The sequence below is a fragment of the Scleropages formosus genome, chromosome 1 (genome assembly GCF_900964775.1).
Source record: "Scleropages formosus chromosome 1, fSclFor1.1, whole genome shotgun sequence".
Classification (NCBI taxonomy): domain Eukaryota; kingdom Metazoa; phylum Chordata; class Actinopteri; order Osteoglossiformes; family Osteoglossidae; genus Scleropages; species Scleropages formosus.
In genome coordinates, this window is record NC_041806.1 from 24,478,558 (window position 1) to 24,505,867 (window position 27,310).

A 27,310-nucleotide genomic window follows, 5' to 3' on the forward strand; every position below is an offset into this window, starting at 1 on the left:
ATAGATGACTTGGTTATCCTCCTCCAGCCTCTGCTCTGGAAGGACTTTCACTTTGCTCTTTCTCGTGGGAATTAACTCTGACGGATTCTGGCTACTGGTCTGCCTGGCAGAGCTGGTTTCAGCAGTCCTGGTACACAATTCATGTTGCTTGAGGACAACTGACCCCTTGGGTAAGGGCAGTTTAGTTATTAAATATATATTTGATTAATTGGGGGTGCGGTGGCGCAGTGGGTTGGACCACAGTCCTGCTCTCCGGTGGGTCTGGGGTTCGAGTCCCGCTTGGGTTGCCTTGCGACGGACTGGCGTCCTGTCCTGGGTGTGTCCCTTCCGCCCTGTGTTACCGGGTTGGCTCCGGTTCCCTGCGACCCCGTATGGGAGAAGCGGTTCTGAAAATGTGTGTGTGTGTGTGTGTGTATTTGATTAATTAGGGTGTGTTTTTGTGTGTATTTAATAGCTGGTTGCTGTCACTATGTTTTCTGTTGCGTGTCATATCATACCTGGCTATACGTGTGTCTTGGGAGGACAAATAAGGGCGTGTTCCTGTGCCACACTTCGGTGCATGATTAAATAGCAAAAAGCATAGCCATAAACTGTCATGATATTAATTAACTTATTATTTACTACATATTTTATTGATTAGGTTGGGTTTTGTTGATTGACCTCATGATTGGCAGCTGCCTGGCAGAGCTGGTTTGATATCTCCACAAGAAAGCCGTACAGAGGTTGGTCAAAACAGCTCAGGAAATCATCGGCACACAGCTACCAGCAGTCCAAGACACCTACTCCAGACGCTGCCTCAGAAAGACGATGGGCATCATGAAAGATCGTAGTCACCTCGCATGGGCACTTTTCTCTTCTCTGCCATCTGCAAAGCGGCTCAGGTCTATTCGAACCCACACTGCTAGGTACAGGAACAACTTTTACCCCACTGCTGTAAGAGTATAGAACACTAACCAATGTGCCACCTTTAGTAACTAGAGTTGGACTGCTCCACCCAAGCACGTTGGTACATCACATAGTCACTTCAAGCATTCTCATGTTCTGAGTTCTCTGGCTGTCTACTGGTATTATTGTTATTATTGTTACTGTTATTTATTGTTTATTAGCATTACTCATTGTCATTGCTATTGTTTTGTGCAGTATTTCTATTGTTTTTATTCATAGTCTGTGGAGAAATATTCAAGAAGAATTTCATGATACTTGTACACAGTACTTGTACTATGACAATAAACTTAACTGGAAACTGAAAACTGATTTTGGCTAAATCTGCTATAGCTCTGATTATACTGACATTGTTGTAAACATTTAGTATTGTGTAGTCAGGGTATTTTTTTTCTCTAAAATATTGTATTCTGTTATGTGTAGAGTAGTGGTTAGTGCTGCTGCCTTTGGACCCAAATGAAATGCACAGGTTCCAATCTCTCTCTCTGAGTGCAGTACCCTTAAGCAAAGTACTTATCCTAAACTGCTCCAGTAAAATTACCCAGCAGCTATATAAATGGGTACCTAATTGTAGGTAGAGTAACACTGTAAACCGCTTCAGAGGAAAAGTGTCAGCTAAATGAATGTAATGTACTAGCTAGACCTCTTTTTTATGCAGCGAAGTGTGTTGGACTAAAACGAGGACGGCCCGGTTCTACGGTGTCGGCTATAAAAACGTTACACAAAGACATGAGAAGAGGTTCGGCTGTCCAGAGAAGTTGGTGAATGAAAGGCGCCTGAGGCCTGAACACGAGTCGTGAAGGCCGCTAGCCGCCGGTGGGTGGCGCTGTCGAGCTGTGCGTGTCGATGCGCTTCTGCGACGCCGCGTGGCAGTCGCTGCCTTTTAAGGCCTCGCTTCCTGGTTTGAGTTCGGGTGCGAGTGCGACGCACGCTCGCTCGCGCGTATGTTTCCCTCCTGTCATCTCCGCCTTCTCGTGTCTGCAGCGGCCCGCAGCCCCTCGTCGCGTGTAGGTAAGAGCCGCGCGCGCCGCGACGATGCGCTGGGACTCGACGACGGGCGCCGTGGGCACGTGCCTGCTCGCGGTCCTCTTGTCGATCGCCGTAGCTCTTCTCCTATTGAAGCGAGAAGGTAAACGTCCTCCGGTCGCGCGCGTCGTTGTACAGTAAATCATGCCTCTGTTTGCAGGTCGCTTCATTTCCTGTGTCGCTGACGAGCTGAACCGCCGGTAAACAAACACCTGAGTCTCAGTGAAACGCGCGTCACCTGCGCCATCGCATCGAGAGAGATGATCGAGACACAAAGACGCGCGGTCGCTCACGAGATGTATAATACGGTATACTAGGTTGCCATCTTTTTACCGTAGGACAGTTATCATTTGGTGTTAGTTAGCGACTTGCCAATAGGACACGGACGGAATAATTTAGTAGTGTGCTGGTCAGCAGCGGTGTACGCGCGGGGATGTCTACTCCCCTGAACAGCTGCCCTCGGAAACTAACCCTGACAGGCGAGTGAAACGGTTCCTCTAAGACCCAGCGGACACCGGCGCCCGACAGGCCGCAGTGTCCGTGATGAAGTGCGCGAGCGGCGGTGACGCGCTGCGCGCCCGTTGCACTGCTGTGCACTTTGCGGTGAGACTTTGACGCCTCTCTGCGCCGTGCGCTAATCTTCGCTGTGACGAATGTGTGTGTGAAGGTTGTTTATTGGCTGCGAGAATGTTGTTGACTCGGGGCGACTGTTCCCTGGACATGATATGCGATGAAGTGAAGGGAATCTTGTCTTCGCTCGGAGCGGACCCGATTGCCAGGCCTTAGGAGAAGCGCGTAAATGTGGTTCTCTTGGGGACTTCGAGTAAGTTGTCGTGCAGCAGAGCGGCGGTGTAGCGGCGCGAGCTGTGGTATCTGACTGCTGCGCGCGGAGAGCCACACACTCAGGTCCCGGTGGTTAAGTTAACTTACCATGCTGGCGAACACGCGGGGCTTCCTGTGGTCGGACGTGGAGACCCGAGCGCTGCTGCACATCTGGGGCGAGCAGGACGTGCAGACGGCGCTGGACGGAAACTTTCGCAACAGCCACGTTTACCGGGACGTGGCCGGGCGGCTCGGCGAGATGGGCTTCGACCGCACGCCCGAGCAGTGCCGCATCCGAGTCAAGAGCCTCAAGAGGCAGTACTACCAGGCCAAGGAGGGATCCAGGAGGAACGGCCACTACCACAGGGTGTGCAAGTTCTACGACGAGATGGAGAGGATCCTGAGCGGCAGGAGGAGCCACGGCGACGCGCCGGACCCGAGCGACGTGAGCGCGCCTGTCGGCGACGAGGACGAGGACGAGGAGGAGGGGGGCGCGCAGAAGCCCGGCTTGAAGGAGCCCTACACGGACAGCGCTGGAGAGTGCTCCTTCACACAGCAGCCGGTGAAGCTGGAGTACTCCTCCTTCCCGATCCCCGCCTCCACCAGTAACGGTGAGTGGGACCGGCCGCCTTTCTTCCCCACGCACTGTGGCTGTCACTGTGTCCGTTAATGCGGTCTCCCGGTCTTCGTTATTCGCACCGCTTTTTCGGGCTCTCCGCGTGCTGTCGCGGGCCATCTGTGTCCAGACAAGCTGAAGGTCACTCATGACCTTCATCACTTTGTGGAGTTTCTTACAGCAATTGGAGGATTTCTTTATTTTTTTTCTTCTCCACATGTATAAACTGTTCTTTTACAATGTAGCATTTCAGCGGTGAAATGGCGCGTGGGATATGCAGCAGTTGTAGTGAAATATGTTTTTCATCCTTGGATGGATACATGATGATTTTGAGTTGAGGCACAGTTGTGGGAATCGAGACGTAATTTGCCATCCTTGTGTAAAACACTTGATGCGTTTCTTAAAGGTCAAACTTATCCATGGACTGTTCTGATCGATGGGTGCGAGACAAGCGAGTCGAGATTCTGTCCGATCCAAGCACAAAATATGACGATATCTGAAGTTCTTGCATGAATCGGCTCCATTTGTATCCATATGCGGGGCTCTAAATACCAAATTTGACTTTGATCAGAATTAGGGGGGGAAATTTAGTGCCACAGAACAAACAGCGAAAATCATTTGGAATCAGCTCCTTTCTCTTGAGGGGGCGCGGTGGCACAGTAGGTTGGACCGAGTCCTGCTCTCCAGTGGGTCTGGGGTTCGAGTCCCGCTTGGGGTGCCTTGCGATGGACTGGCGTCCCATCCTGGGTGTGTCCCCTCCCCCTCCAGCCTTGCGCCCTGAGTTGCAGGGTTAGGCTCCGGTTCCCCACGACCCCGTATGGGACAAGCGGTTCAGACGTGTGTGTGTGTGTCCGTCCTTTCTCTTGATGTGTTAAATTTCGTCGGAATACATACATAATTCTGAGGTCTTGTTGCAGGCTGCAAATTCTAGTGAACGCAATTTACTTGCCTACTCGCCACATGTAATGACTGGTAAACATTGCCGACCCTGGATTTAACCGGTAATGGCGGTTAGATGTGCCGTTACTCTTACGAGAACGGTATTGGTGTCCTCTTTGACACCAGATGCTCATTCCACGATTACCTGTGCAGGTGCGGCACTGAGTCAGAGCAGCGCCCAGACTTTCAGCAGCCCCTCTGCCAGCAGGCCCAGGAGGACCAAGAAGCGCTACAGCAACCTTTCTCTGGACAAGCTGATGGAGCGCTTGCTGGAGCAGAGCACCGTGGCTGAGGAGAACTTCTACAAGCATGAGGAGCAACGTCTGCAGCTGGAGGACAGGCGCCGGGAGGCCGAGCATGCCCGTGAGCTGCAAATGCTCCAAGTTTTGGGCCAGATGTTCAGTGGGATTTCCTCGCACTCCACCAGCACTGCAGCCCCACCCACACAGACCTGCCCCCCCCACAGTCTTCCACACCGCCACGAGCAGGCACCTCCTTCTGCCCGCCCCCTAGGTACCACCTGTGTGGGATCCACCCCAGCGCTGGCAGCTCTGCTCGCCCCAGAAACTTCACGTGGCCTCCTTTTGCCGCCTCCTCCTACCTCCCTGACCGCATTTAGGTTTAATTTTTCTCAGGAAGATGCTTTTCAATGTGTTGTTACTTCATCCACTCTAAATGCTGGCAGCGTTGTGCGATATGCAGTAGCGTGCCTAAGGTTTGTCCGTAGCTGTCCAAGAGTACAAGTTCTCGGTAAAAACCGGTGCCAGTAAGAACACGCTAAAGTGTGCTGTGATATTTCCTATGTTTGATGTAATTGATAGAGATTATTACATGTAGGAGAGCAGGTTACGAGAAATTCAGTTCAGTTTTTCAGGTCTGACATCTAAGGATAGAGACGATCCCTTGCGGTTCAGTGCTGTCAGACACAACGTTGAGTCCCATCAGCCGGTTACATCTTTGGCTACACACGACCACAACTCGGCCTGATCCGGAGCGTGTTTTTCCCGCAGTCATTGAGCGCTCCTTCTCCCTGGGGGGCTCCGCGCCGAGGAACATGGACAGCCTCCTTCCGCTCGTCAGGAGCATCATACCACCCCTGACCCCTAGGAAACACAAGGGCCAAGATGGCCGCATCGGCATCATCGGGGGATGTCAGGAGTAAGTTATTGATTCGTCCGGCTGACGATGCGTCACCCTCACCGCACATTTACCTCTTTGCCTTCGTGTTCACGAACACAAATTGAAGTAACACGTGACTGCAAGTTGCTTTTTTTTGCCCACCTGAACTTTCTCTCTGACAAAGTATATGTTTAACATGTGCTAGATATATGCAATTTTCCAGTAGTATAATTTTCCTGTTAAGTTTATTATATTAAGGAAATAGTTCAGGCAGTCTCTGGAAGAAATTAGAACAAGATTTTTTTTTTTTTTTTTTTGATATGTAACAGGTATACAGGAGCTCCATACTTTGCAGCAATTTCAGCTCTTAAAGTGGTAAGCATGTTTAGCGTACATGTGTATGTACAGTTTTACTGTGCTGGTGGTCTGCTGATACCATGAAGAGAAAAAAATGCCACCTTTTTTTGTAGGGAGCAGACCTGTCTCATGTGTTTTGTACCAAAGATGCTGCCACTGTGATAAAGTCCTACAGCCCTGAACTGATTGTACACCCAGTGCTGTAAGTGAACGCCTGCTTTCCCGTGATGGCTCTGCAACTTGCCGCATTTTGGGTCCCTCTGGTCACGTAATTTCCTTAGAACTTGGGCAAATGCCAAACGCGCCAGAAAACATTTTATTCTACTGTGGTCAGTTGGAATTAATCAAAATGATAATTTTTGTAGGTTTTATTATGTAAAGGGATAATTAAACCTTGTGCTTGTGATTCTAAAAGACCTCCTCGTGTTAAGATTTAATGCATACGTTGAAATGAAGCAGTGTACCCTAAAATAAACTGAAAACTTGAGTCCTGATTAAAATCGTGCCTTCGCTGTATTTGTACTGTGCGTGCAGCTATAAGTGTCAAGGGAAGGTGGCGTTGAGGTGTTCCCGCCCTTATTCCAGGGACAGTGCGGATGCGGTGCAGGAGGTGGACAAGTGGCTGCCCAGACTGCACAGCCTTGTAGTCGGTCCAGGTCTGGGACGTGACGATAAGCTTCTAAGAACGGCAAAGGCAAGTAGAGCAGTCCCACATTTTCACACTGTCCACGTAAAGGTACAGATACACACAAATAGTGTCATTGCTGTGCCTCCCAGGGGGTCCGGCTGCTATTCGGGACACTTCAAATACATACAACCGCAGGATTTATCTGGATTTGTGACACGTTATTTCCTAGCATTTATGTTAAATTCTGCATGCTAACTATTTCTGGGAAAGGTTTGATGGTGATTTTTCTCCTTTCGTTGAAGGATATAGTGGAAAAATCCAAAGCAAGAGGAATTCCCATTGTTATTGATGCAGTAAGTGAATCAGTATATATTTATTCAATACTTTATTGTTTGTGTTTTTAATATTACCAAAATTGTAGTTCCTCGCTACTGTTTCTGTGGTCCTTACAGGATGGGCTTTGGCTTGTTGCCCAGCAACCTTCTGTCATACACGGCTACCAGAAGGCCATCCTCACTCCGAATTTCATGGAGTTCAGTCGTCTGTATGAAGCAACAGTGAGTTATTCACCTAATTAACGTGTAAATGTAGTTGCTGTAAAGTTTTGAGAACTTTGATTCACCTGAAACAAGTGTTTGCACTGTGAGAGTAAATATAGACAAACGTGGAAGGAACATGTAAACACAGACTGGCCAGAGGTCCAACATACATCCAGATGCGTAGCCGAGGCACTGTGAGGCAACAGTGCTAGCACGTGCACCACTGTGCCGAAAAAATTAAAATGTATTAAAATTGAGTGAATTTTTTAATTTTTGTTTATTATTATAGATCCTTTTTTTTTTTTTTTTTTTTTTTTTTTTTTTTTTTTCTTTAACCCAACAGGTGAATAAACTAAGAGCATCTTATTTGCTGTGATTTCAGAAGTGATTTTTAGGTTCATAAATAAAATGAGCCCAAGTTGCTTTGGCATTACATCTCCTGCCCCCCCTGTTGTTGATAACTGGGGTTGCTTGATCGATTACATTGTGTGAAGACAGTTTGTTCCCGTTTTAGCATCGCAAGCCAGTGGAGACCAGCGACATCGGGCAGACGGCCTTGCAGCTGAGCATGGCCATGGGGAACCTGACAGTGGTGCTGAAAGGGGCAGAGGACATCATCACTAATGGAAGCAGTGGTTGGTGTCCATTAAGGATCCACTGGCAGGACTGACCTGCCGTAATATTGGTGTATGGTGTTGGTTTTAAAACACCCAGAGTATAAAGTGATGCCACAGCGGATCCCTGCAGAGTACTGTCACAGTTAAGTGGTGCTGTGCCAGCTTCGTGTCTTTCACCCTCTTCCTCTGTCCTTAGTGATTGTGTGTAGCCACGAGGGCAGCAGCCGCCGGTGCGGTGGGCAGGGCGACCTCTTGTCGGGGTCCCTCGGCGTCATGGCACACTGGGCCTTCTCGGCGCAAGGAGACACTGCAAAGAGGTGAATGCCGCCTGTCTGCCAAGCTCTAACTGAGACTGAAAATCACAGCCCCCTCCCCCATCCAGGAAAAGCCATCAGGGGTGAAATCTTCGCAGGTACAGTTCAGATGTATTTACTTGCATTAACAAACCCAGTAGCAGAAGTTACCAGGCAACACCTATCTGTTGTAAGGTACGAAGTACAAATGTGGTAAGAGAAGTGGTCTGGTTCGCTGAAAAGTAAAAGGGACTATTTCCCCATCCATATCCGCAGCGTCAGCCCAGCGATGGTGGCGGCGTTCGGGGCCTGCGCTTTGACGAGGCAGTGCAACCGACAAGCTTTCCACAAGCACGGCAGGGCCACCACTACCTCCGACATGATCCAAGAGATCGGCACAGCCTTCCAGAAGCTGTTTGAGAGCTGAGTGAGGGGTGGGAAGGTGAGCCTTCCTTTTCGCATACTCTCCTTCCAGCTGCCGCACTGGAGTTCTCACACCAACCTCACGGTGGTCCGTGGGGCCTGGCTAGAAGGTGATTGATCGTTTTACTTGTAGATGTTCTCGATGACTGTAAGGAGAGTATGGGGGGGAAAAAGGTACTTGAGAAGTGCAAAGATTCCGTAACAGCAAGTGAAAATGCAACGAAATCAAGTGGGTTATTTAATAAAAGAGTTTAGATAAACATGGGCTTCCCCTTCGTTTCAGACTGAAGGAAGGTTTTTTGGCCTTCAGTAACACTAGACCTGTAGGCCATCTGAGGATGAAATAGTCCCTTTATCTTGCACTGAGCTTTGGTATTTCAAAGTGCCTCGTGCTCCTGTAGCCAATGACATTACACTGGAGTGTGTTGTTTTGTCTGACACTGGAACGGCAAAGAAACGATCCACGGTATTTCCCCACGTTTTTTTGTATCGGCCTCTCCGAAGTCTTCCGAAGCTCTGTGTAAAAATGATGCTAAATGTGGTGAACGCAAGGCAGACAAACGGTATTGTACTTCTTCTGACACTCCTATGGAGGCTTCCATTCCAGGCAGAAATATCAAAGGAGGACAGGAAGACAAGTGGCTCAGACCCCATATCATTTTGGGTATTTGCCCTGGTTATTGCTCTGTCGCGACAATCGTTGTGTCCAGACTCTGTGGTTGCCCTTTCAGAATGAATTAAAGAATGTAACTGGCATAGTACCACAGACCCCATTTCTTAATTTTCCTTTACCTGAAAATATTAAAACTAAAAGGATTTTAAAAATCTTATTTGCAGCTCCTTGTCTTCACGTATGTAGCCAAAGTGAAATTTAAGTAATTTTTTTATTTGGGTGAAATGTTTGGACTAAACCCTCTTTACTTCAAGCAGATTTAAAGAAGTGACATGTTCATGGGCAGAAGTGTAGTCAGAACCAGAAAGCAAAGCCTTAACCATTGTTAGGTTAGGTGAGGTTTACTATGTTTCCCACAGGGCTCCCTCCAGTAGTCTGTGCACCTAAACAGTTTTGCCAGCTTGTTCTTGAGCAAAGACAACAACCTAGTATTAGTATGCATTAGTATACATATTTTCCATGCAAATGAGGAAATCATACTGAGAAAGATGATTTCAAAAAAAAATTACTTTATTTTACAAGGTAATACAACCAAGGAATAATACTACAGGTGTATATTCCCTGCAAGACAATGCCAACATAATGTATATTATCAGTGTATTATACAATACAATCTTGTAGTAAGATTAATTCTGAATGTTGATCTTGACATCTGTGGAAAGTGGTTTAGTCGTATAACATGGTACTAACAATTACATTCACTTCACTGAGAGATCAAGGCCATGACTATAAATGGTTCCTTTGCATGTCACAAAACACATGAAAGTGCTCATCAGAACTCTCCCATTGAGTTGCCCAAATGACCCCCTGGTGGTTCAGAGGGTTGTTCCATGCGGACAGGTGAAGCACAAGACCATGCTGTCACACACCACAGGAGGAAGACCATGAGAAGGCTTTTTGGATTTTCAGCAGCTCATTGGGTTAGAACTGAAGGACCTGAGATGGATATTCTTCAGTGACTTTGGCCACCATGCGCTACTCCTTTTGCTTCCTGCTGATTTCCCAGGTGGAGTGTGTGCCTCTATCCTGCAACAGCATCACATGTGATAAGACACTTTTTCCCAAAAAACTGTCCAAATAAACACCCACATACAAACAAATATACCCAGCACTTTCAGCCCTCAGTTTTACCTAAGCCTGTTTGAACATTCTCAGCAATTCTGGTCAGGGTGTTGTACCGCTAATGGCTGCTCATATCACCTTATTTGGCAATATCTGTTTATGAAAGTGTCAAACTGGTTTGTTTGATCTGGCTAAAATTCTGAACACAGGCTCAAATTAGAAGTACTACTACTAGACTGTCCATGTACATTGTGTTCATTTTTTTATTCGAAATTGGAAAAACAACCTACGAATTACGATGCCTTCATTCATTTAATATTGAAAGCAGAAAAATGGCTTTGTATTGTTTGAGCACACACAAAAGAAAAGGACTTATTTTTCTTTGTTTAATCATACAAATCTCACAATACCAAATATGATGAATACCCTAAAGTGCACAATATTTTCAATCTAACAAGTAGCCTAACCTCAAATGGGTAGCATGGTGGCACCGCGAGTAGCGCTGCTGTCTCACAGCACCTAGGTTGTGCGAGAGGATGTGGGTTTAATCCCCACTCAGTCTGTGTGACGTTTGCATGTTCTCATGTCTGCGTGGGTTTCCACCCACAGTCCAAAGAGATGCTGTTCAGGTTCACCCACAGTGTGTGTTCCACTGATGTATAGATGAGTGACCCATTGTAAGTAGTGTATCTAGCAGTGTAAGTCACCTTAGTGAATAAGGTGTGTGGGCTGATAACACTACATAGAGTTCATTGGAAGTCGCTTTGGAGAAAAGCATCTACTAAATATGAAAATGTAAACTAGAACTTCATGGTGCTTTAAACACCTACGCTTAATTAGTAATAAGATTAAATAGTACCTGAAAAATCCTGCTGATTTTCTCGATGGACATGTCATCTTCCCTTACTGTCACTCTCTTAATGCTTTTGAAATGCACCTAGTGATCCATATTAACTTATAACTAGGAGCAAAGCCAGCATGTTCGATGAAGCCACTGATGGATTATGTGCTGTTTCAATTAGTTTACATGCGTGTTGTTCAAGAATACCACAAAACGAAATAACTGAAAGCCAAAAACTAGGACAGCAAGAAACTATAAATGAGGCATATTTTAAATATTTAACATTTTGAGCAAAAAATGGTTTTTAAACATAGTAAATTCATAATTTGTCATTTTTAAAACAAAACGAATGGAGGCATCGTAATTCACATTTTGTTTTTCAATTCTGAATCGAAAAACGAATGAACACAACGTACACAGACCCTAGACACTGTCACAATTAATCCAGGATTATATTTAACCTTGCAAAGAAGACATTGCTCAGTGTGGAACAACCTGTGATGTTAGTGATGGTAATGGAAAGGGCAGCTTGTGGTTAATGCACCCAACAACGATTTTAAAAAATAAAAATAAAGTCCCATCCTTCCAAGCAAGTAATTAAAATCCTTTTTTTCCCCCCAATAAAATGCTTATACTAAATGTAAGAAAGTGGAACACATGCTTGTTCCTGTGCCCATAAAGAGAGCACTCACCTTGATGTGCACACCAAAGGGTTCCAGGTTCTTCCGCAGAGCATCACAAGCCCTTAGCAGGGGCACTCTGTCCCGCCTCGGTTGTCCTGGGGGGGTCCCGTCTTTGGTGTTGCTAGGCGTCACTTCCTGTGGAGCAAGGGCAATGCTACGCACCTCACTGCGGAACCTCACAAGCTCTTCCACCACATTCTCAAGGAGTCCAGGAGAGTCCACTGAATGGAGCAACTTAAGGAAAAGCAAAAGGGTAAAAAGGAAGTGAGTCTCTCTGCGCATGTTTGTTATCCTCTTCATGCTCATAAATGTAACTACTGGACCTTTTTGCCCATTACGTCAATGCCCAGGACATCTAGGAAGTCCCTTATGTAGGACACAATCGCTCCAAACGGGGCTGCACTCCTGGATGAGCCATTTGCCTGTGCAGGAGACACATTCAAGTGAAAGAAATGCTTATAGGGACTAGAAACAATTTCACAGATTATTTAATGTAAATTATGCCTGTATTTAATATATCTTGATATAAGAGATTACTTGTGTACGTTGTCTGACTTCCTAAGAGAATTCTAAAAAGACTTTAGACTGAAAATATACAACACCACACTACTTGTGGGGCAGCTGAGTGCATAGTGGTTAGACCTTTTGACTCAAAGGTTGCAGGTTCGAATGTCAACTCCAGCTGTAGTACCTTTGAGCAAGGTACTTACCCTAAATTGCCCCAGTAAAATTAGCAAGCTGTATGAATGGGTAAATAATTGTAAGTCATTTTAGAGAAAAGCATCAGCTAAATAAACAAATGCAAAATGTAATGTACATGTACTTATTGAGCAGACAGTTGCCATTTTCACTAACCAATTAGCATAGGGGGTTACCTTAGAAATGACCTGAAGCTGGCAGTTGCCATGATGAATAAGGCTCATTACTGCATCAATAGCCCGTGGCGTGTCAAAGTCATCTGCCAATGCCTTTTGAACGCTGGCCTTCGTGTCAGCTAACCTTGGGGATAAACAGCTGAGCTGGCTCAGAGCAACATTCACTGATGCACCAACCATTACAAGCTAGATGTCTCCCACTGATGCATCCATATGCCTAAAAAGCCTGCTGCTTTTCACATCTGTAAGGTTTTGAAGCCCAGAGACACAACATCAGTAAATAACAGATGAATTCTAGTCAAAAACAGGTTTAAACACTTATGAGGCTGAGTGTAACACTAGTTCCCATGCTGGGACTAGAACTACCCTTAATCTATGACATTATGAGGTGCGCTGCCCCGTCTCACGCTGTCTGTGTGCGCCTACCGTTGCCACAGGGCCACTTCATCCACAGCCTGGCACAGCAGCTGGCCTTTCATGTAAGACTCCGCATCATGGATGAACGCTGAGATGGACTGCAGCAAACTCCTTGCTATGGCCATGCTGGTGTCACTGTAGTCAACAGCTATAAGACAGGACCATGTGCAGTGACACCAGCTCACCAACCCAGTTCCTAACATCAATACACTCCCAGAGTAGTAAAGGGGAAATAAAAGTTCAACATCAACATCAGACGACACGTACCTGACTGATACCTGCTCAACAGGCAAAACATTCGGAATTCATCTGCAGAGTAGGACTGCAGAAAATCCTGAGAAAGACAAGGTGAAATTAATCTATACTGAGCCTCAAACAAACAGCCTTCTGGTGCCAGCTCCTACACTTAAGTATAAAAGCCCTAAATTATACTACCTTAATAGTAATGTAGTTTTTTAATGATTTTGACATCTTCTCTGTACTTCCTCTTAGATGCAAATGCCCTGAAAAAAAAATTGCTATTACCACTTGGATGCTGAAAATAGCTTTGAGCACTAAAAAATGTTAATAAACAGAAAAGACAAGATGAGGTTAACATGCATCTCACGTTCTCCTCTCTACAGCTCCGGACACACCTCTAACCTCACAGACTCTGGACAGATGCCGCAGAGTCTTACCTGAGTGTAAGAAGTAGTTCCCCCACTGGTCACACTTGTGGTAGGCCTCACACTGAGCGATCTCGTTTTCATGGTGCGGGAATGCCAGGTCGATGCCTCCAGAGTGGATGTCCAGCTGGTCTCCAAATACAGAGCTAGGAATCAAATGGCACAGCCTTACGGTTACAAGTCGCGTCACTTAGGTTCATCTGAAAAGAGCCCACAGAGGCTCCATAGAGGTTCTGGTGCTATTTTTTTTTTTTGAGTTTCCATCTTCCCTACTGCAGTGAATGTGGGTAAATTTATTCCAATGCTGCAGAATAACTGATCTCAGAACCAACATAGCTGAGAAAATTTTTATAGGCAAAACAAAACAAAATGAGTGATACTACGGCAAGCAGTAAGAAAAACAGGAGCATCAAAGACTGGAAGAGAGTCGAGACCTAGCGATGGTGGAACACTCGATGTGCCATCCTGGCCGCCCCCGGCCCCAGGGGGACTCCCAGTATGGCTCTAGCGGCTTAGACGCTTTCCACAGGGCAAAATCTCGAATGTCCCGCTTGCCCCCCTCCCCTGTGAAACATAGCGCTCTGGGTCAGTCCTAAAGTACTGGTTGCTTTCATGGACAAGACATTCAAGCACAGCAAAAGCAAGGTACTATAATGTGAATATTATTATTGTTTAGATTACTTTTTACCAAATTGGTTTACATTATTAGCCTTGTACTGTATACTAAGCTACTTACAATTATTTACACAAATACAGCTGGGTAATTTTTACAGGAGTAATTATGGGAAAGTACATTACTCAAGCATACAGCTTCACTTATGTACTAAAAAAAGGTCTTAAATGCAATTATATACAATAAATGATGGATCATTATAATGTACTCAAAACAAATCTAGGACTCAAATGTGTTAAAACTGTACATGATATTAAAAACAAACAGGATGTTTTTTTTTTTTTTTTTTAGAAGTCAAATGAACTTCAGTCAAAACCTAGGAAACTGCTTCATTATTTCGTTATCAACTAAGACCACTAAAATCTATCACTATCTATCTAAGATCACTTGAGCTTATAGATTCTCCCACTAATGTATTCAACCAGGCTAAACAAGGGTAAGTCCTTAGCTCATAGGTGCAAGAGCAGTGTGCCAGATGGAGCGTGGCGAAATATACGTACCTTGCTCATAAGCTGCTACTGACATCCCAGTGAACTTTCCATATCGATTACCAATGGAACGGATGTCAAAATAGACATGGCCTGAATTAAAACAAAAAGTAAGTCAGGACACACCTTGCGCTGCATACATACAAAGTCCTTTACTGTGTTTTCATAATACAACTCAACCCACGAACAGATCCTCAACAACACACATCTGCTCTAATTTAACTTCCTGGATGTTTCACTAAACTGAAGGTGCAACCAGTGCTTATTTTCAGTTATTGAGAGTGTGACACGCTCACTGACCTTCATGCGTGGCATAGGCATGTCCGTTATTGATGATTCCTTTTATGAAAGCAATAATCTGCGGAATGTTTTCTGTAACTCTCATGTACAATGTCGGCGGGAGCACCTGAGAACAAAACAACATTAAAATGGTTAGAAATCATTTATACGTAAGTAATTTTGATACACATGTACTACAGAGCACAATAAAAGAGTTACTGAACAAACCAGTGTACGTTTAATGCGCAAATGTTTTTTCGAAGTCAGAATGACTCCAAATAGATACTGATTGCAGCAAGCGTCACATTTTTGGCTATACATCCAATTGAGTCCTTCTTTAACAGTCTTTACCTTTAAAGCTGACATGTCATTTTTAAACTCTTCTTCGTATATTTTGGCAAGGGCAGTTGCTGAAATGTTATCCTGTGGAAAAAAAAGATTGTACTCTGTTACAATCCCAGCATAAAAAAGCTTATCACACTGTGTAACAATACATCTAAGGCCATGAATTTAATTAAAATATAACCTATTTACCTTCTGACTTCTTTGGATGATTTTGTCATCAATGTCAGTTATAACCATAATGTGGGTTACATTTATTCCAAAAACTCTGGATAATATTCTCTGCAGGATGTCAAACCTTACATAGGAGCTGAAAAGCAGGGAAAAAAAATAAAACATAGGTTTATCCACACATGACAGACTTCATAAATGAGAAGTGTAACACAGAACTGAAGTTTTTCTTCAATGGATTGCTTAATATTAATAGTACAATAACTTGCATTCTTACAATTTTATAAGGCAACACAGATACTTGCTGAACATTTTTGATATTTATATACTTAGTTTTATAGCACAATGCCAGTGACAGAAGGCAGTGTCCTGGTTAGGGCTGCAATCAAAGCTTAGGGTTCAAATAACACTCCTACTGTCAAACTATTGAACACAGTACTTTACTTCAACAAAAAACTGAGCTGTGGAGACTGGTAAATAATTGTAAAAAGTTTTATAACACTGTAAATGACCTAGGATGATGTAATGAGGAGTAATATTAATAATTACAATGATACTGCTTCCCAACAACAGTTGCTTCTCAGCTGGGATTTAAACTTGCAACGTTTGGATTGTACTAAAATTTACAGTACAATGAGGAAGTAGGACATTGACTTTTGAGTTCTTATTTTCCTATGAATGGTGAAAACATCTTACCAAGCATGGCCGAGGTGCGCATGATCGTAAACAGTCGGTCCACAGCTGTACCTTCAAAATGAAGCAAGATCATTAACGCTGCTTAAGAGCCTCCATAACAGATCAGGCGCAAACTGACAGAAAAAGGGCACAATGTGCAAAGTACCAAGAAGCAGCTCCCTCCTTGGCCAGTATCAGCGGTTCTTTCCGCTTAGTGAGACTGTTGAAGACCTTCAGACCAGTGTCCTGCCCTGCTGGTTTGCTCCAGCTCTTCTCAGGCCCACAGCAGAAGGGGTCTGATCTCGTGTACAGTGACTTTGTCTTTAAAGTCACCTGGTTCTTGAAAAGCCCATTGAGTATAGTTCCAAACTTTTTCACCTGTAGCCTTGCACAGCCAGCTCTCAGGCCACCCACCATGTCTCTGACCACACACCAAGTCCTCCTCAGGTGCATGATGATAGAAAGGACAACCTCCTACTGTCCTAAAGCTACACAATTAGCTATGTAAAAACTAATGCATTACTTGTGATTTTCCTAAAGATCATATACGCGTGATTTTAAAACCTCTGTATTTTTAGCATATCCGCCAAACTCCGGCGACTAAAAGCTGTTAAGAGTGTGTGTGTAGATGTGTGTGTGTGCGGGATCCGGAACATGCGCAATATAGCACAATGCCCTACACTGACAGCGCAAGGCACCCGGAAATGACGTAAGCGCGCACGTTTGACGGAAAGGACGCATGCGTGCCTCTTAGGCATACTCAAACTCCGCCCTTGTGGTGAGGCTACATTCCAAGACGAGAAAGCGCGCCGGTTCGCACTTAGAAATTTTGAATGAATTGTGAAAATCTATTCGCCAGTGCTTCGCTGTTTTGGACAATTAGAAAAAAGCTGCGATACACGTATAACTTCCATCATCTACATTTCAAGTTGTACTAGCTGAGCGCGAGATGGTGTTTTGGAAAGACCACAATCAATCATGCCACTGGCATTGTCAGAGAAAGTTTTGAAAATCCACAAAGCGCATAAAAAAGGACAAAACAGCTAGTACGAGGCTCTATATTACGTACTTTAAGTAATATTAATATTCTTTATCTCTTAAAACAGCGGGTTACATGGCATACATTTTGAGCGTTTAAAAACATAACTTTTTGAAATTTCTTCACAAATCGCAAAATCTTTCTCAGTGAAATAAAATTAATTAGCTATAATTTCCCAGTGAAAGTATGATTAATCAACACGTTGCAGCCACCTGTCAGAAAGGGCAGACGAACCAAACAGCGACGGTACCTTTCACCGCATTGTTATAAAGTTATCTATTTGTCAAACGCTTGAAAAAATAACTGTACGAGAAATGTGCTTTCAACTATTTAGTTATTCAAGTTCATTTACAATCACAGATTTCAAAATGAATTTATTGGTTGCTGACAAGCTGTAGAAGCGCGCGGTGGGGTCCCGTGACAAGAGTCGCACGCGTAATTGGTCATTCCATAATCCCGTCATTGCGTCGTAACATATGATTGGCTGCATGTTTTTCTGGTTTGGTGCTGCGCATAGGATTGGCTATTCTTTAATTCCGGGGTGCTGTAGTAAACTGACAGCCAATTCTCATTGGCTGGTCGTTTTCCTTACGCTTCTTCGTAGGTGCAGGATGAAATTGAAGATTTCTGGTTCGTCAAAGAAGTATATGGCGGTTGGAGTATTTGTACGTGTTAGCTACAAATAGCTGCGCGTGGTACACACCAAAAGCAAGTTTTCAGGATGTTAAAACAAAAAGACGCCGAATCTCACCAAAAGCATGGTATAATATAAAATTCGTAAAAACCGGGCATCGGTGCAGCAGGAATAAAGTTGAAACCGTCTGGCCATCGGCTAAGAATCATGCATGAACCATGTATGTAGGAAATGTAGTGAGAAAAGGGGAGCAGGATCATCGCCAACACAAGCTCTAGCTAAAGCATTTGTTTCCTAATGCACCACATCTCCATTAAAGCAGTTACTGCGGTAAAACTGCGCTCGAAGACTGAACTCCCGATCCCAGCACAAAACTCTGAGAGCAGCCCCACATGACATGCGCACGTCCAGCTCCACTGCTCTCTTGTGCTTGGAAGGCGCTGCTGCGTCTCCACGTTGGATCGAAGGAGCGGCAACCGCATACTCCGGCAACCTTTGAGAGAGAGAAAAAAAAGGGGGAAGGAAAAAACCAGCCGTGTACAATAAGCAAGCAAAGTTAGCCGCCAGAGAGTGAGGAGCAACGCGTCCGTGACGTCTTCATCATTCGTTTGAACAGCGTCCACCCAGCTAGCTAGTCCGCGAGGGTCGGCGTGAACGAGCCGCGCTCCCGAGCACCAACTCCACAACAGTGTTGTGCTGAAGACTAGGAGAGGCACTGGCTGTGTCCGTCGTGTGCTCCGGACGAACAGATGTAGTTTCGAGCGATTACTCTGTCTGTGACTGAAAAGGAAGACACAAACACAATGCTGAGCCCTGGCAGCGGGGACTCGCTCCATGCCGTCAACTATGTGGAGGAGTATCTGGACTTGGTCGAGTCTTTGCCTTTCGACCTGCAGAGAAACGTGTCTCTGATGAGGGAGATCGACGCAAAATACCAGGGCAAGTAGCCATTTATCATGCTTCTCCGTCTCTTGCTGTGTCCCGATTGTTCTGCCGGACTGTTTTGACAAGACGACTTCATACGCGTCGGCTACCTCGAATCCGCGACGTGGAACAAAAGACTTGAGCTGTTCGCTCCGATTCCTGCAATGCATGATCCGTCGCGTTCATTTCGTGTTACTTTCTGACTACTTTAGGTGGTAAATAATCTAAGTATTAATTTAAACTTTTCTTTTCCAGAACAGGGACGATTCGTGCTCAGTTTGCCCGAGAAGCATAGCGGCGATGAAAAATAAATAGCTGCCACGATGAGTTGGTATTTCACGCTGCTTTTACTGTGCTGATGAGTTGCCAGCTCAGATTAGAAAATAAATCACTTGTTTTTATTCCAAAACGGTATCATCTGACTTCTTACTGACAATACTGGCGAGTTCTGAATCTATCCTCAATTCTGGCTGTTCGCGGGTAGTTCATTACGATCGATTCTAAATACGTGCTCTCTTACATTGTTTAATCTGTACTTAAATTTAAGTAAGTGGAAAGAATTATTCGTATTTTAAGAGCATGTGCGCTTTGAAAAAGCTGGGCTGGGTTTGTGTTTTGAATGATTAGTTTTCGTCGGTCACCTTAACCGGTCATACTGTGTCTCAGTATGTGTCTAGTGGTTGGTAGTCGATCGACGATGTTTGTCCGCGGGAAACTATTTTGTATTCCGTTACTGTTTACATTTATATAAATTATGCTAATGTTGTCAGTAAAGCGGTTCTCTATAGGTTTCATTTAGTTACTGAGGAATAATATTTACCCAGAAACGATTAAGCGTCAAATTTTCGTTTGCCGTTAGAAATTACGACGAGTACCAGAGAGTAACGTTAATGTAAAGAAATTTATTTGTTACCGAGTGTTTCTGGTGTAAAGTAATACGTTACACTGGTGAATCGAAACAAAAGTAAAGAGAGTACATGAAGTGGCCGGTAACGTGATAGCTGCGATCTCTCAAATGCGCCAATTTTTTTGCGTGTAGTTGAGGCTGGGTCGTTTCATCACACCGGATATATTTACACAGGACCCCGAACTCCGCCTTTTACGAACCGTGACGGAATACTTCTTCCTGTGTATCTACACGCTGATTGGCTATACCGGCTATTAACGGCGCTTAGCTCCTCCTTTACAGCGGATGAAGGAAGGAGGTTCCTAAAGCTGCCATATACTGATGGGCTGCCTTTCCGTGTTACGCGTTCTATTTTATTGTGACTGAAATGGTGATTGGTGGAAGGGCCACGTCAGTTTGGGGAAAGCGGGTGTCAATCAAAGACCCCACCCTTTTCTTGTACAAATACTGTTAGTTGTGTCGTATGTTTAGGATACTACAGCTGTACCGCTTTTTGGGGGTTTCTTTGTAGCGTTGGTTTCGCTGCTGTTTATTTACAGTTAGTGGTACCCACTAGTAATCAATAATAGTAATGTTTTATCATCCAATTTTGCAAATGATGTAGAAAAAATCGTTTAAATCAGTTTTTTAAGCCAGAGGTTATTTAACAGATGCAAAGTGACTTCCAGTGAACTCTGTGAAGTGTTATCAGCCCATACACCTTATTGACCAAGGTGACTTACACTGCTAGATACTCTACTTACATGGGTCACTCATCCATACATTAATGAAACACACTCCCTCTGTGTCACTCACACACTATGGGGGAACCTCAACAGCATGTCTTTGGACTGTGGGAGGAAACCAGAGCATCTAGAGGAAACCCATGCTCTACACCGACTAAATGTGGATCGAACCCATGTCTTCTCACATCACCCAGGTGCTGTGAGACAGCAGCGCTATTCGCTGTGCCACCCATCTATAAGTAAATACATCTAAGGCTGATTACAGTATTTGACACATTTATACAGCTGGGAAGTTTTACTGAAGCATTTCGCTCTACATGCTTCATGGGATGATATTACTGAAGTTGCAGGGAATGGGCCTTCAGGGTACATGTTCAGTCTTAACCACAGCACTGCCTGCTGTCTCACAAAAGCTGTTTCCTCTTGGGTTTTGAACCAAAGGTCTCTTGAACGTGAGGTGTATGTGATAACAGTAACACAATAGAAACGCTTTACAAGGTTACAGGGGTCTGCAGCCAGTCCCAGGAAGCTCGGGCGTAAGGTGGAAGGGAAGGCAACATTGGCTGGGATGCCAGGCCATTACAATAAACCACAGAAAGGACTTGGAAACCTTTCAAAATCCTGCATATTTCTCATTTCAAAGGTTTATAATGCTTAAATACTGTCTATTAATTGGTGTGACAACAGATTGCCTGCCATTGCTAAATAATTGGATTATAACATTTTCACTTGGATATGTGTCCCCACATTAAGTTCAGGGTTTTGCATTTCACCGTTATATACATTTTTGTGACTTGATCACAGAGTTAATAGCGTTTTATATTCTGGGTGTTTTACAGAGATTCTGAAGGAGCTTGACGAAGCCTATGAGAAACACAAGAAGGAGACGGACCTGGTCCAGAAGAGGAGGCTGCTGAACTCAATCCAGCGTTCCTTGATCCGCAGCCAGGAGTTGGGAGACGAGAAGATCCAGATTGTCAGCCAGATGGTGGAGCTGGTAGAGAACCGTGTACGACAGGTGGATAGCCACGTTGAACTCTTTGAGTCTTATCAGGAACCTGCAGAGACTGGAGTCACGTCGAGCAAGGCCAGTCAAGAGAAGAGGCGGGAGGAGACCACCACCTCAGTGGAGAAGCCCAACAACAAGCGCTCCCGTCGGCAGAAGAACAGCGAGAACCGCGAGAACTCTTCTGTTAGTCTAGACCACAGTGATGAGATTGGCAGTGGGACACAGAGGGAGAAGAAGGCCAAGACGTCCAAGAAGAAGAAACGGTCCAAGGCAAAGGCAGAGAGAGAAACGTCAGCCCCTGATGTGCCAATAGACCCCAACGAGCCCACGTACTGCCTGTGCGAGCAGGTATCCTATGGAGAAATGATTGGCTGTGACAACGAAGAGTGTCCAATTGAATGGTTCCACTTTTCGTGTGTTGGACTCAACCACAAGCCCAAGGGGAAGTGGTACTGCCCAAAATGCAGAGGTGAGAACGAGAAGACAATGGACAAAGCTCTAGAGAAGTCCCGAAAGGATCGAGCCTACAACAGGTAGCTTCGTACCTGTTTTTATGAACGGACACGTCACGTGTGCATATTTACAGTGAAGGTCACACATTTTTCCCCCCATGTAGTTCAAGGGCTGTTTTAATGATTTGTGGTAATGTCGTTGATGGAGTGCGAGTGCAGAGACGTTGCCTGAAACGTCAGATGCTGCGTAGAGAACAGCGAAAAGGTTCCGGTCAATTCATGAGTCGATGACTTACTGATGACACTGAATTAAGTGCTTTTGCCGCACAGGGTCACCTCTGGCTCGGTGGGTGTCAGGCTCACCAGCCGGACACTCTGTATTTCCTCCAAAATATCGGTCTGTAAATACCACACTAATGCGAGAAAGTATTTTCTGTAACTAGTTTTTCTGTCATTGGATTTCAGTGTTCAACAGAAATAGTGAGAGCTTCTTTGGGGCCTGTTGTAAATCAGAGTCTGTTACACCAGATGTGTATGAGTTTGATTTCATAGCCAGAGGAAGGAAGGAAATTGTTTCTGAAGAACAGAGGTTCTTATCAGGCTGGCAAATGAAAAAGAGCCCGGCATTTGTTTCACATATTGAGCAGAGCTGGTACTTTATACGTTGTTTGAACATTTTGTACCTTCCACTTTTTCCACACTGCATATGTCATAACTCCACGACACCTTTGCAGGAAAAAAAAAAAATCGTCTGATTGTATTGCATTTCATCTTTATTTTAATATTTGAGTGAATTGTTACTGCGGTTCAACGGTTTTGGAATCAAAAAATGATTGATCCATTTTCTTTGCTTGCTGTCGTTCAGAAGATCAACGGATATTCCTCATTCCGTTCATCCAGTTTAGTTATGGCAACTTCAAATTTGTGCAGCAAGTTAGAGTAACCTTGTTGTTGTCTTGGTTTATTAATCAATGGAAATGTTGTAATGTGTGTTGAAGCGAATGTATCAGCCATCTTGTAAAATGACTGAAAGTGAAGATGTGGTGGACAAAATACACACTGAAGATTTGCAGCCCTATTCAGTCATTTTTTGTTATATTTAATACAGGATATGTTTTCTGTATTTCTGTAATTTTCACACGTGAAAAGGATTTTTTTTTTTTTTAGTTGCATTGAAAACCACAGACGGTGAGTTTTAAGTTAATATTGATAAAGTATGTTGAAAAAAGTTGTTTGAAATTGCTCTTACCGCATAAACAGCGTTGTAAATGTTTTGTATTTAAATGTACAGATGTAACAGCAAACTAATAAATGCACAGGTAATGGAGCTGGGGGGGGGGGTTTACTGGAAGAGCTTACACAGTATGTTTGTGAGGGGGAGTGGAGTTCTTAAAGTGCTAAACAGTAATGTATTTTATCACAACATTCTACAGTACTTGTGGGGGTACACTTGATATATTTTAGCTTTTTTTTTTTGGTATGTCAGTGCTGTATGGCATTTAATATTCGGTGAAGGACATGAGCCATTTCACTTTTTCTTTTTCAAGTACACTGGTAAGAGTATGTGATTCCCCCTGTTGCCCCCGATGCCACTAGGACATCATGCTCTGGAAACGAAAGTGAAGATTGGGCGGGGGGGGCTGCAATGGACACGGGCTGGATAGTACAATAACAGCATGATGCTATAAACAGCTGCCGTTCAATCGTTTGTTCACAGTAAACTGCTTGGCTATTGAGCGATGGCGTAGAGCGGTAGCACAGGAACACTTTCCTCCGAACACGTTTCCAAATAATTAAAGCAAGTAATTGATATTTCCATCGGTCAGGAACTCAAGTGTTTTACTGATATACTCTTGAGTGCATTTGAAGCATTGTGTCTTGTGCAAAGTCTCTCTGGATTTAAGTATGGTTGCTGAAGGTTGAGTGAGCACGGTACAGCATGTGCACAGTCCATTACTGACTACTTTCTGTGAAGCACTCTTCTATAAATGAAAAAGTGCCCTCACGCACTTGTACTTCTATGGGTCTTAATTCAGAATGAAAGAAAGGATGATGAACCGAGGACGCAAAACAGGCGTCAGGCACTAGGTTTGTGATCACGTAGTACAGACAAAACCATTCATGCCAGTCTCAACTATAAGAAAATGCCACATTGCAAAGTTCATTTGAATATTTATTTACAAGTGCTGGAAAATCATGAACTTTTCACAAGATCTGTACGCAGCTTGAGAACTTAATATGCATGTGAAAACTGGAGTTCATGGTCTAGTTGGCTCTCACATACACACACAACACCAGCACAGCACTCTATAGCCCCCTGTTGCTAGATCCCCTAGCAGATGCATACACATCAATATCATTCTGAAAAAGGCACTTTGTGCATTGTTTGTATTACAATTCTTTCGCATCCTTATTAGCATCCCGTACAAAACAAGTGCAAATTTGGACAACGTAATACTGAGACAACTGGAGTAAGATTCTGGGGTGAAGACGAAAGATTGTAGCCACACTGGGCAGATGGTGTGTCCCGCAGAGCAATCCACTCCAGGCTCTACAGGGGAATACGCACAGCTGCTGGAAGGAGTATGAGCTTTAAAGTGCATAAAAAAAGAAAGAAAGAAGAGAAGATGGGGGGGGCGGGTCCTTTGGAAAGCACATCATGGTCAACTGTCTCCCCAGCTCTGTTCCACAACAGCTGACACTCGCTTCTGATACTCCCGCTTGTTTTCCTGGTACAGCTGGGCTGCCTGGCTGTTTGCAGGGCTGTTGGGATTTGGCTCGTCCAGCAGAGACTGCGGATGGAATGGAGCGTATGTGACGGAGAAGAAGGAAGCCGGCGATAAGTGCTGTGCCACGTAATTATGCCAGACATCTTAAAGCGCATATGCTCCAGTGAGAGTTCGGCGGTGTTCTCAGCAATGGATGGGAACTGATTTATTACTGCTTCGTTTTTAAAGTAAACACGAGCACCACCTGTAAAATACCCGCCGAGTGGGGACATTCGCAGTGAAAATACAAGTGAAGTTCACATCCTACCTGTATGGAAGTGAGAATGGAGGACACATCATAGGTGGGACTCCAGCGATTCTGTAGAATGTCGAGGCATATGCTGCCGTCAGCATACACTGCACAGAAACCAGAACAAAGAGGAGAATACAAACAATTTAAGGCCGATGTGACTAATGCAAAAATAAATTACCATATAAATATATACAAAAATATACAATCTGGAGTTAATAGGTGTGAATAAAAATAAGGCTCATACTGTTGTCTTTACAGATTAGAGCATCTCACTAGGGGCTGTGTATGAAAACTGTCCCTTATATTAATTTCTAATATATTTATGCAGGAAATACATTTTTCCCCCCCAACTTATCTGAAGCGTCGTACCATTTGGGTGGAACATTTTTGAGACAAATCGGACTGTAGGAGGCTTGTTGGGGTATTCCTCGGTGAATTCCACAGTTAGCTTGAACGTTCCTGTAACAAAACAACAAACCGTAGAACGTCCCCACAATATCATCGGTTAACGTTTTCCGAAACCACAACGTTTTCCATTGGGGAGGGTAAGAATGTTTTGGTAATACTTACCATCTTCAAAAGGTGTTCCTTCAGGCCTACAAAAGATTGACATATCTTTATTACATGTGCTTATAATATTTGAGAATGTGCGTTTTGTACATATACGAAAGATTTGTGTATTGCTAGAATAACATTGAACAAGAGTGCAAATGGGTCAGGGAGGGTTATCTGGGATCAGAAAGTGAGGAAGATATAAAACTGCTGCTCAGAAAGAGGACAAACCCTACAGGTCACTGTATTTGTCCACATTCAAGTATTTTGGGCATTAATTACGGGGATGAGAATGTAAAAATCCACACAGAGGAGACCCCCTGGAGTTACTCATGCTCAGCTGCGGCTGCTCCTTCCCCTCACCCGAATATGACCGCGTTCCACACCATGATGTTGTTCTCCGAAGGGGCTCCGCTCACTCCGCTCGGGGGGTCCTGCTGCAGTCTGCGAGATTCGAAACAAACAAAAAAAACAACATTGGTTCTGCTGATCAGGGCCATCACTTTCCTCAGTCAACAACCCCAAGTGTCCTACTATACCATGGTAATTACTCTCCTAAGAGCAAAGGAGCTGCCCTTACACAGCTGGGGCAGCTGGCACCGTTCTGATGACAACTGCTGCTTTGGAATCTCAAGGTTCTGGGTTCGAATCCCACCCAACCTTGACCAGGGTACCTACTCCGAACTGTTGGGTAAATCTAAAGTTCATTATCTCACAGTGCAGTCGCGCTGGATAAAGGCGACAAATTAATTCTTAAATTTATTTATTTTATATATATATATATATATATAATTAATTTATTAAACACTGTCATAGTAAATCATGGTTTAATTCTGCCAATTAAGTTGATGTCGACTCGGAGAGAATTTCCACGAGAACGTCAGGCGACAGACTACTTGTTGAAAATCAATCAATGTCTATAATTTTGTCGATTAACACCGAAAGCGCGACTTTTTCGTGACGTCTCGCGCGGCTCCACTCACTCGCGTCGAATGAATGGCCGGGGATACAGCGCTCCCACACTCGCCGCGTTCGCTGCACATCACATGGGTCACAGAACATGGTGGACGCTGACTGGCACGACAATGCAATGGTCACCATGGTTCATCAGGTGAGGTGTAGAATCACGGGAGGAAATGCTCCATTACCGTTTAAAATCCCGCATCAGCCGCCTTCTCGCCGGAGTGCTCATGTCGACAACGGAGCAAAGCAAGCGGCCGGTCTCTGCTGTATGGAGCGGTGCCGGGGTGGGAGATCGAGTGGAGCAGGACAGCACTCCGAAACAGTTGATACACACCGTCTGTCCCAGTGTGACCCAAACAACCGCGAGCCGTCCCACTCCACCACTTTCTTTCTCTCCTTCGCCCCGGTACGATAAACAAGCTCTTCCCCCCTTTCTGCAGAAAGCCACGCGGCTCCGTTATTAGCAAGGCAAACATGGCGACACCACTCTGACAAAAAGGGGCCCCACTGAATAGCCACCGCCTGTTAAAAATTAATTCAAGTACTTCATGGGACTTTAAGAAATTGAAAAGTGTAGTTCAGCCTACGTGTTATCTGCAGCGACGATAGAAGGCACCAACTGTATGTATTAAAACTATTTCGGTCTGAATTGCGAAATCGCCCCCCCGCTTCTAATCGGTAGAATGGAATAGCGGTCGCTGGGGGCGTGGTCGCGGTGACGTCGGCGACGTCCAGTGTGGTCGAAGGACTGCGGACGGTGAAGGTCGCGGGAAGCGGTAGCGAGTAAGCGGGTGTCGGGATACGTGAGAGAGGCCTGGCTAGGAACAGGGCGGGTGGGGTGCGCTGCGTCTTTATAACGCACGTCGTCCTTCTAGATGTATCCAGAAATCGTGCAGTCCGGGGCGGGAGTAGAGAAGAG

At 44.7% G+C, this 27,310-nt stretch overlaps 4 protein-coding genes across 8 annotated transcripts; 2 read left to right on the forward strand and 2 right to left on the reverse strand.

Annotated features, from left to right (window-relative positions):
* The first annotated feature begins 1,595 nt into the window (after positions 1-1,595).
* naxd (NAD(P)HX dehydratase) lies at positions 1,596-9,152 on the forward strand. 5 transcript variants are annotated; one of them, XM_018750110.2, is made up of 11 exons: positions 2,078-3,401; positions 4,499-4,858; positions 5,356-5,503; positions 5,794-5,839; positions 5,935-6,023; positions 6,407-6,515; positions 6,752-6,802; positions 6,902-7,006; positions 7,503-7,623; positions 7,802-7,922; positions 8,175-9,152. In XM_018750110.2, exons 1-11 carry the CDS (start codon positions 2,900-2,902, stop codon positions 8,323-8,325), a joined length of 1,803 nt encoding a protein of 600 aa, XP_018605626.1. In that variant the 5' UTR covers positions 2,078-2,899; the 3' UTR covers positions 8,326-9,152. The 5 variants fall into 5 exon arrangements, with proteins under 5 accessions (XP_018605630.1, XP_018605628.1, XP_018605626.1 ...); XM_018750111.2 differs by having other exon boundaries at positions 4,499-4,708; XM_018750114.2 differs by lacking the exons at positions 2,078-3,401; positions 4,499-4,858 and adding an exon at positions 1,596-1,953 and having other exon boundaries at positions 8,175-9,118.
* Positions 9,153-9,954: 802 nt separating this feature from the next.
* Positions 9,955-17,285, reverse strand: cars2 (cysteinyl-tRNA synthetase 2, mitochondrial). Its single transcript, XM_018750116.2, has 15 exons — positions 16,332-17,285; positions 16,187-16,237; positions 15,512-15,629; positions 15,329-15,400; positions 14,999-15,104; positions 14,711-14,791; positions 13,972-14,101; positions 13,550-13,683; positions 13,308-13,375; positions 13,140-13,206; positions 12,882-13,020; positions 12,456-12,579; positions 11,904-12,002; positions 11,590-11,814; positions 9,955-10,020 (listed from the first exon to the last, which is right to left on the reverse strand). Exons 1-15 carry the CDS (start codon positions 16,616-16,618, stop codon positions 9,970-9,972), a joined length of 1,752 nt encoding a protein of 583 aa, XP_018605632.2. The 5' UTR covers positions 16,619-17,285; the 3' UTR covers positions 9,955-9,969.
* A 310-nt stretch (positions 17,286-17,595) lies between these two features.
* Positions 17,596-22,573, forward strand: ing1 (inhibitor of growth family, member 1). Its single transcript, XM_018749888.2, has 2 exons — positions 17,596-18,777; positions 21,234-22,573. The coding sequence occupies exons 1-2, from the start codon at positions 18,642-18,644 to the stop codon at positions 21,938-21,940; spliced, it is 843 nt and encodes a 280-aa protein (XP_018605404.1). The 5' UTR covers positions 17,596-18,641; the 3' UTR covers positions 21,941-22,573.
* A 1,476-nt stretch (positions 22,574-24,049) lies between these two features.
* Positions 24,050-26,832, reverse strand: ube2al (ubiquitin conjugating enzyme E2 A, like). Its single transcript, XM_018749962.2, has 6 exons — positions 26,577-26,832; positions 25,792-25,872; positions 25,447-25,472; positions 25,246-25,335; positions 24,892-24,980; positions 24,050-24,647 (listed from the first exon to the last, which is right to left on the reverse strand). The coding sequence occupies exons 1-6, from the start codon at positions 26,618-26,620 to the stop codon at positions 24,519-24,521; spliced, it is 459 nt and encodes a 152-aa protein (XP_018605478.1). The 5' UTR covers positions 26,621-26,832; the 3' UTR covers positions 24,050-24,518.
* Positions 26,833-27,310: the final 478 nt, after the last annotated feature.

Excerpts from the sequence above, each read along its gene's own strand:
- naxd (XM_018750110.2), top strand. The coding sequence starts at position 2,900 with ATGCTGGCGAACACGCGGGGCTTCCTGTGGTCGGACGTGGAGACCCGA. Across the intron at positions 7,624-7,801 it reads CATCACTAATGGAAGCAGTG|TGATTGTGTGTAGCCACGAG; the intron begins GTTGGTGTCCAT and ends CTCTGTCCTTAG. Across the intron at positions 7,923-8,174 it reads CAAGGAGACACTGCAAAGAG|CGTCAGCCCAGCGATGGTGG; the intron begins GTGAATGCCGCC and ends CCATATCCGCAG.
- cars2 (XM_018750116.2), bottom strand. The coding sequence starts at position 16,618 with ATGCACCTGAGGAGGACTTGGTGTGTGGTCAGAGACATGGTGGGTGGC. Across the intron at positions 15,401-15,511 it reads TCATCCAAAGAAGTCAGAAG|GATAACATTTCAGCAACTGC; the intron begins GTAAATAGGTTA and ends TTTTTTCCACAG. Across the intron at positions 13,684-13,971 it reads GAGTGTTCCACCATCGCTAG|CTCTGTATTTGGAGACCAGC; the intron begins GTCTCGACTCTC and ends TTTGATTCCTAG.
- ing1 (XM_018749888.2), top strand. The coding sequence starts at position 18,642 with ATGCTGAGCCCTGGCAGCGGGGACTCGCTCCATGCCGTCAACTATGTG. Across the intron at positions 18,778-21,233 it reads GATCGACGCAAAATACCAGG|AGATTCTGAAGGAGCTTGAC; the intron begins GCAAGTAGCCAT and ends GGTGTTTTACAG.
- ube2al (XM_018749962.2), bottom strand. The coding sequence starts at position 26,620 with ATGAGCACTCCGGCGAGAAGGCGGCTGATGCGGGATTTTAAACG. Across the intron at positions 25,873-26,576 it reads CTGATGCGGGATTTTAAACG|ACTGCAGCAGGACCCCCCGA; the intron begins GTAATGGAGCAT and ends CGAATCTCGCAG. Across the intron at positions 24,981-25,245 it reads AAAAATGTTCCACCCAAATG|TGTATGCTGACGGCAGCATA; the intron begins GTACGACGCTTC and ends GTTTCTGTGCAG.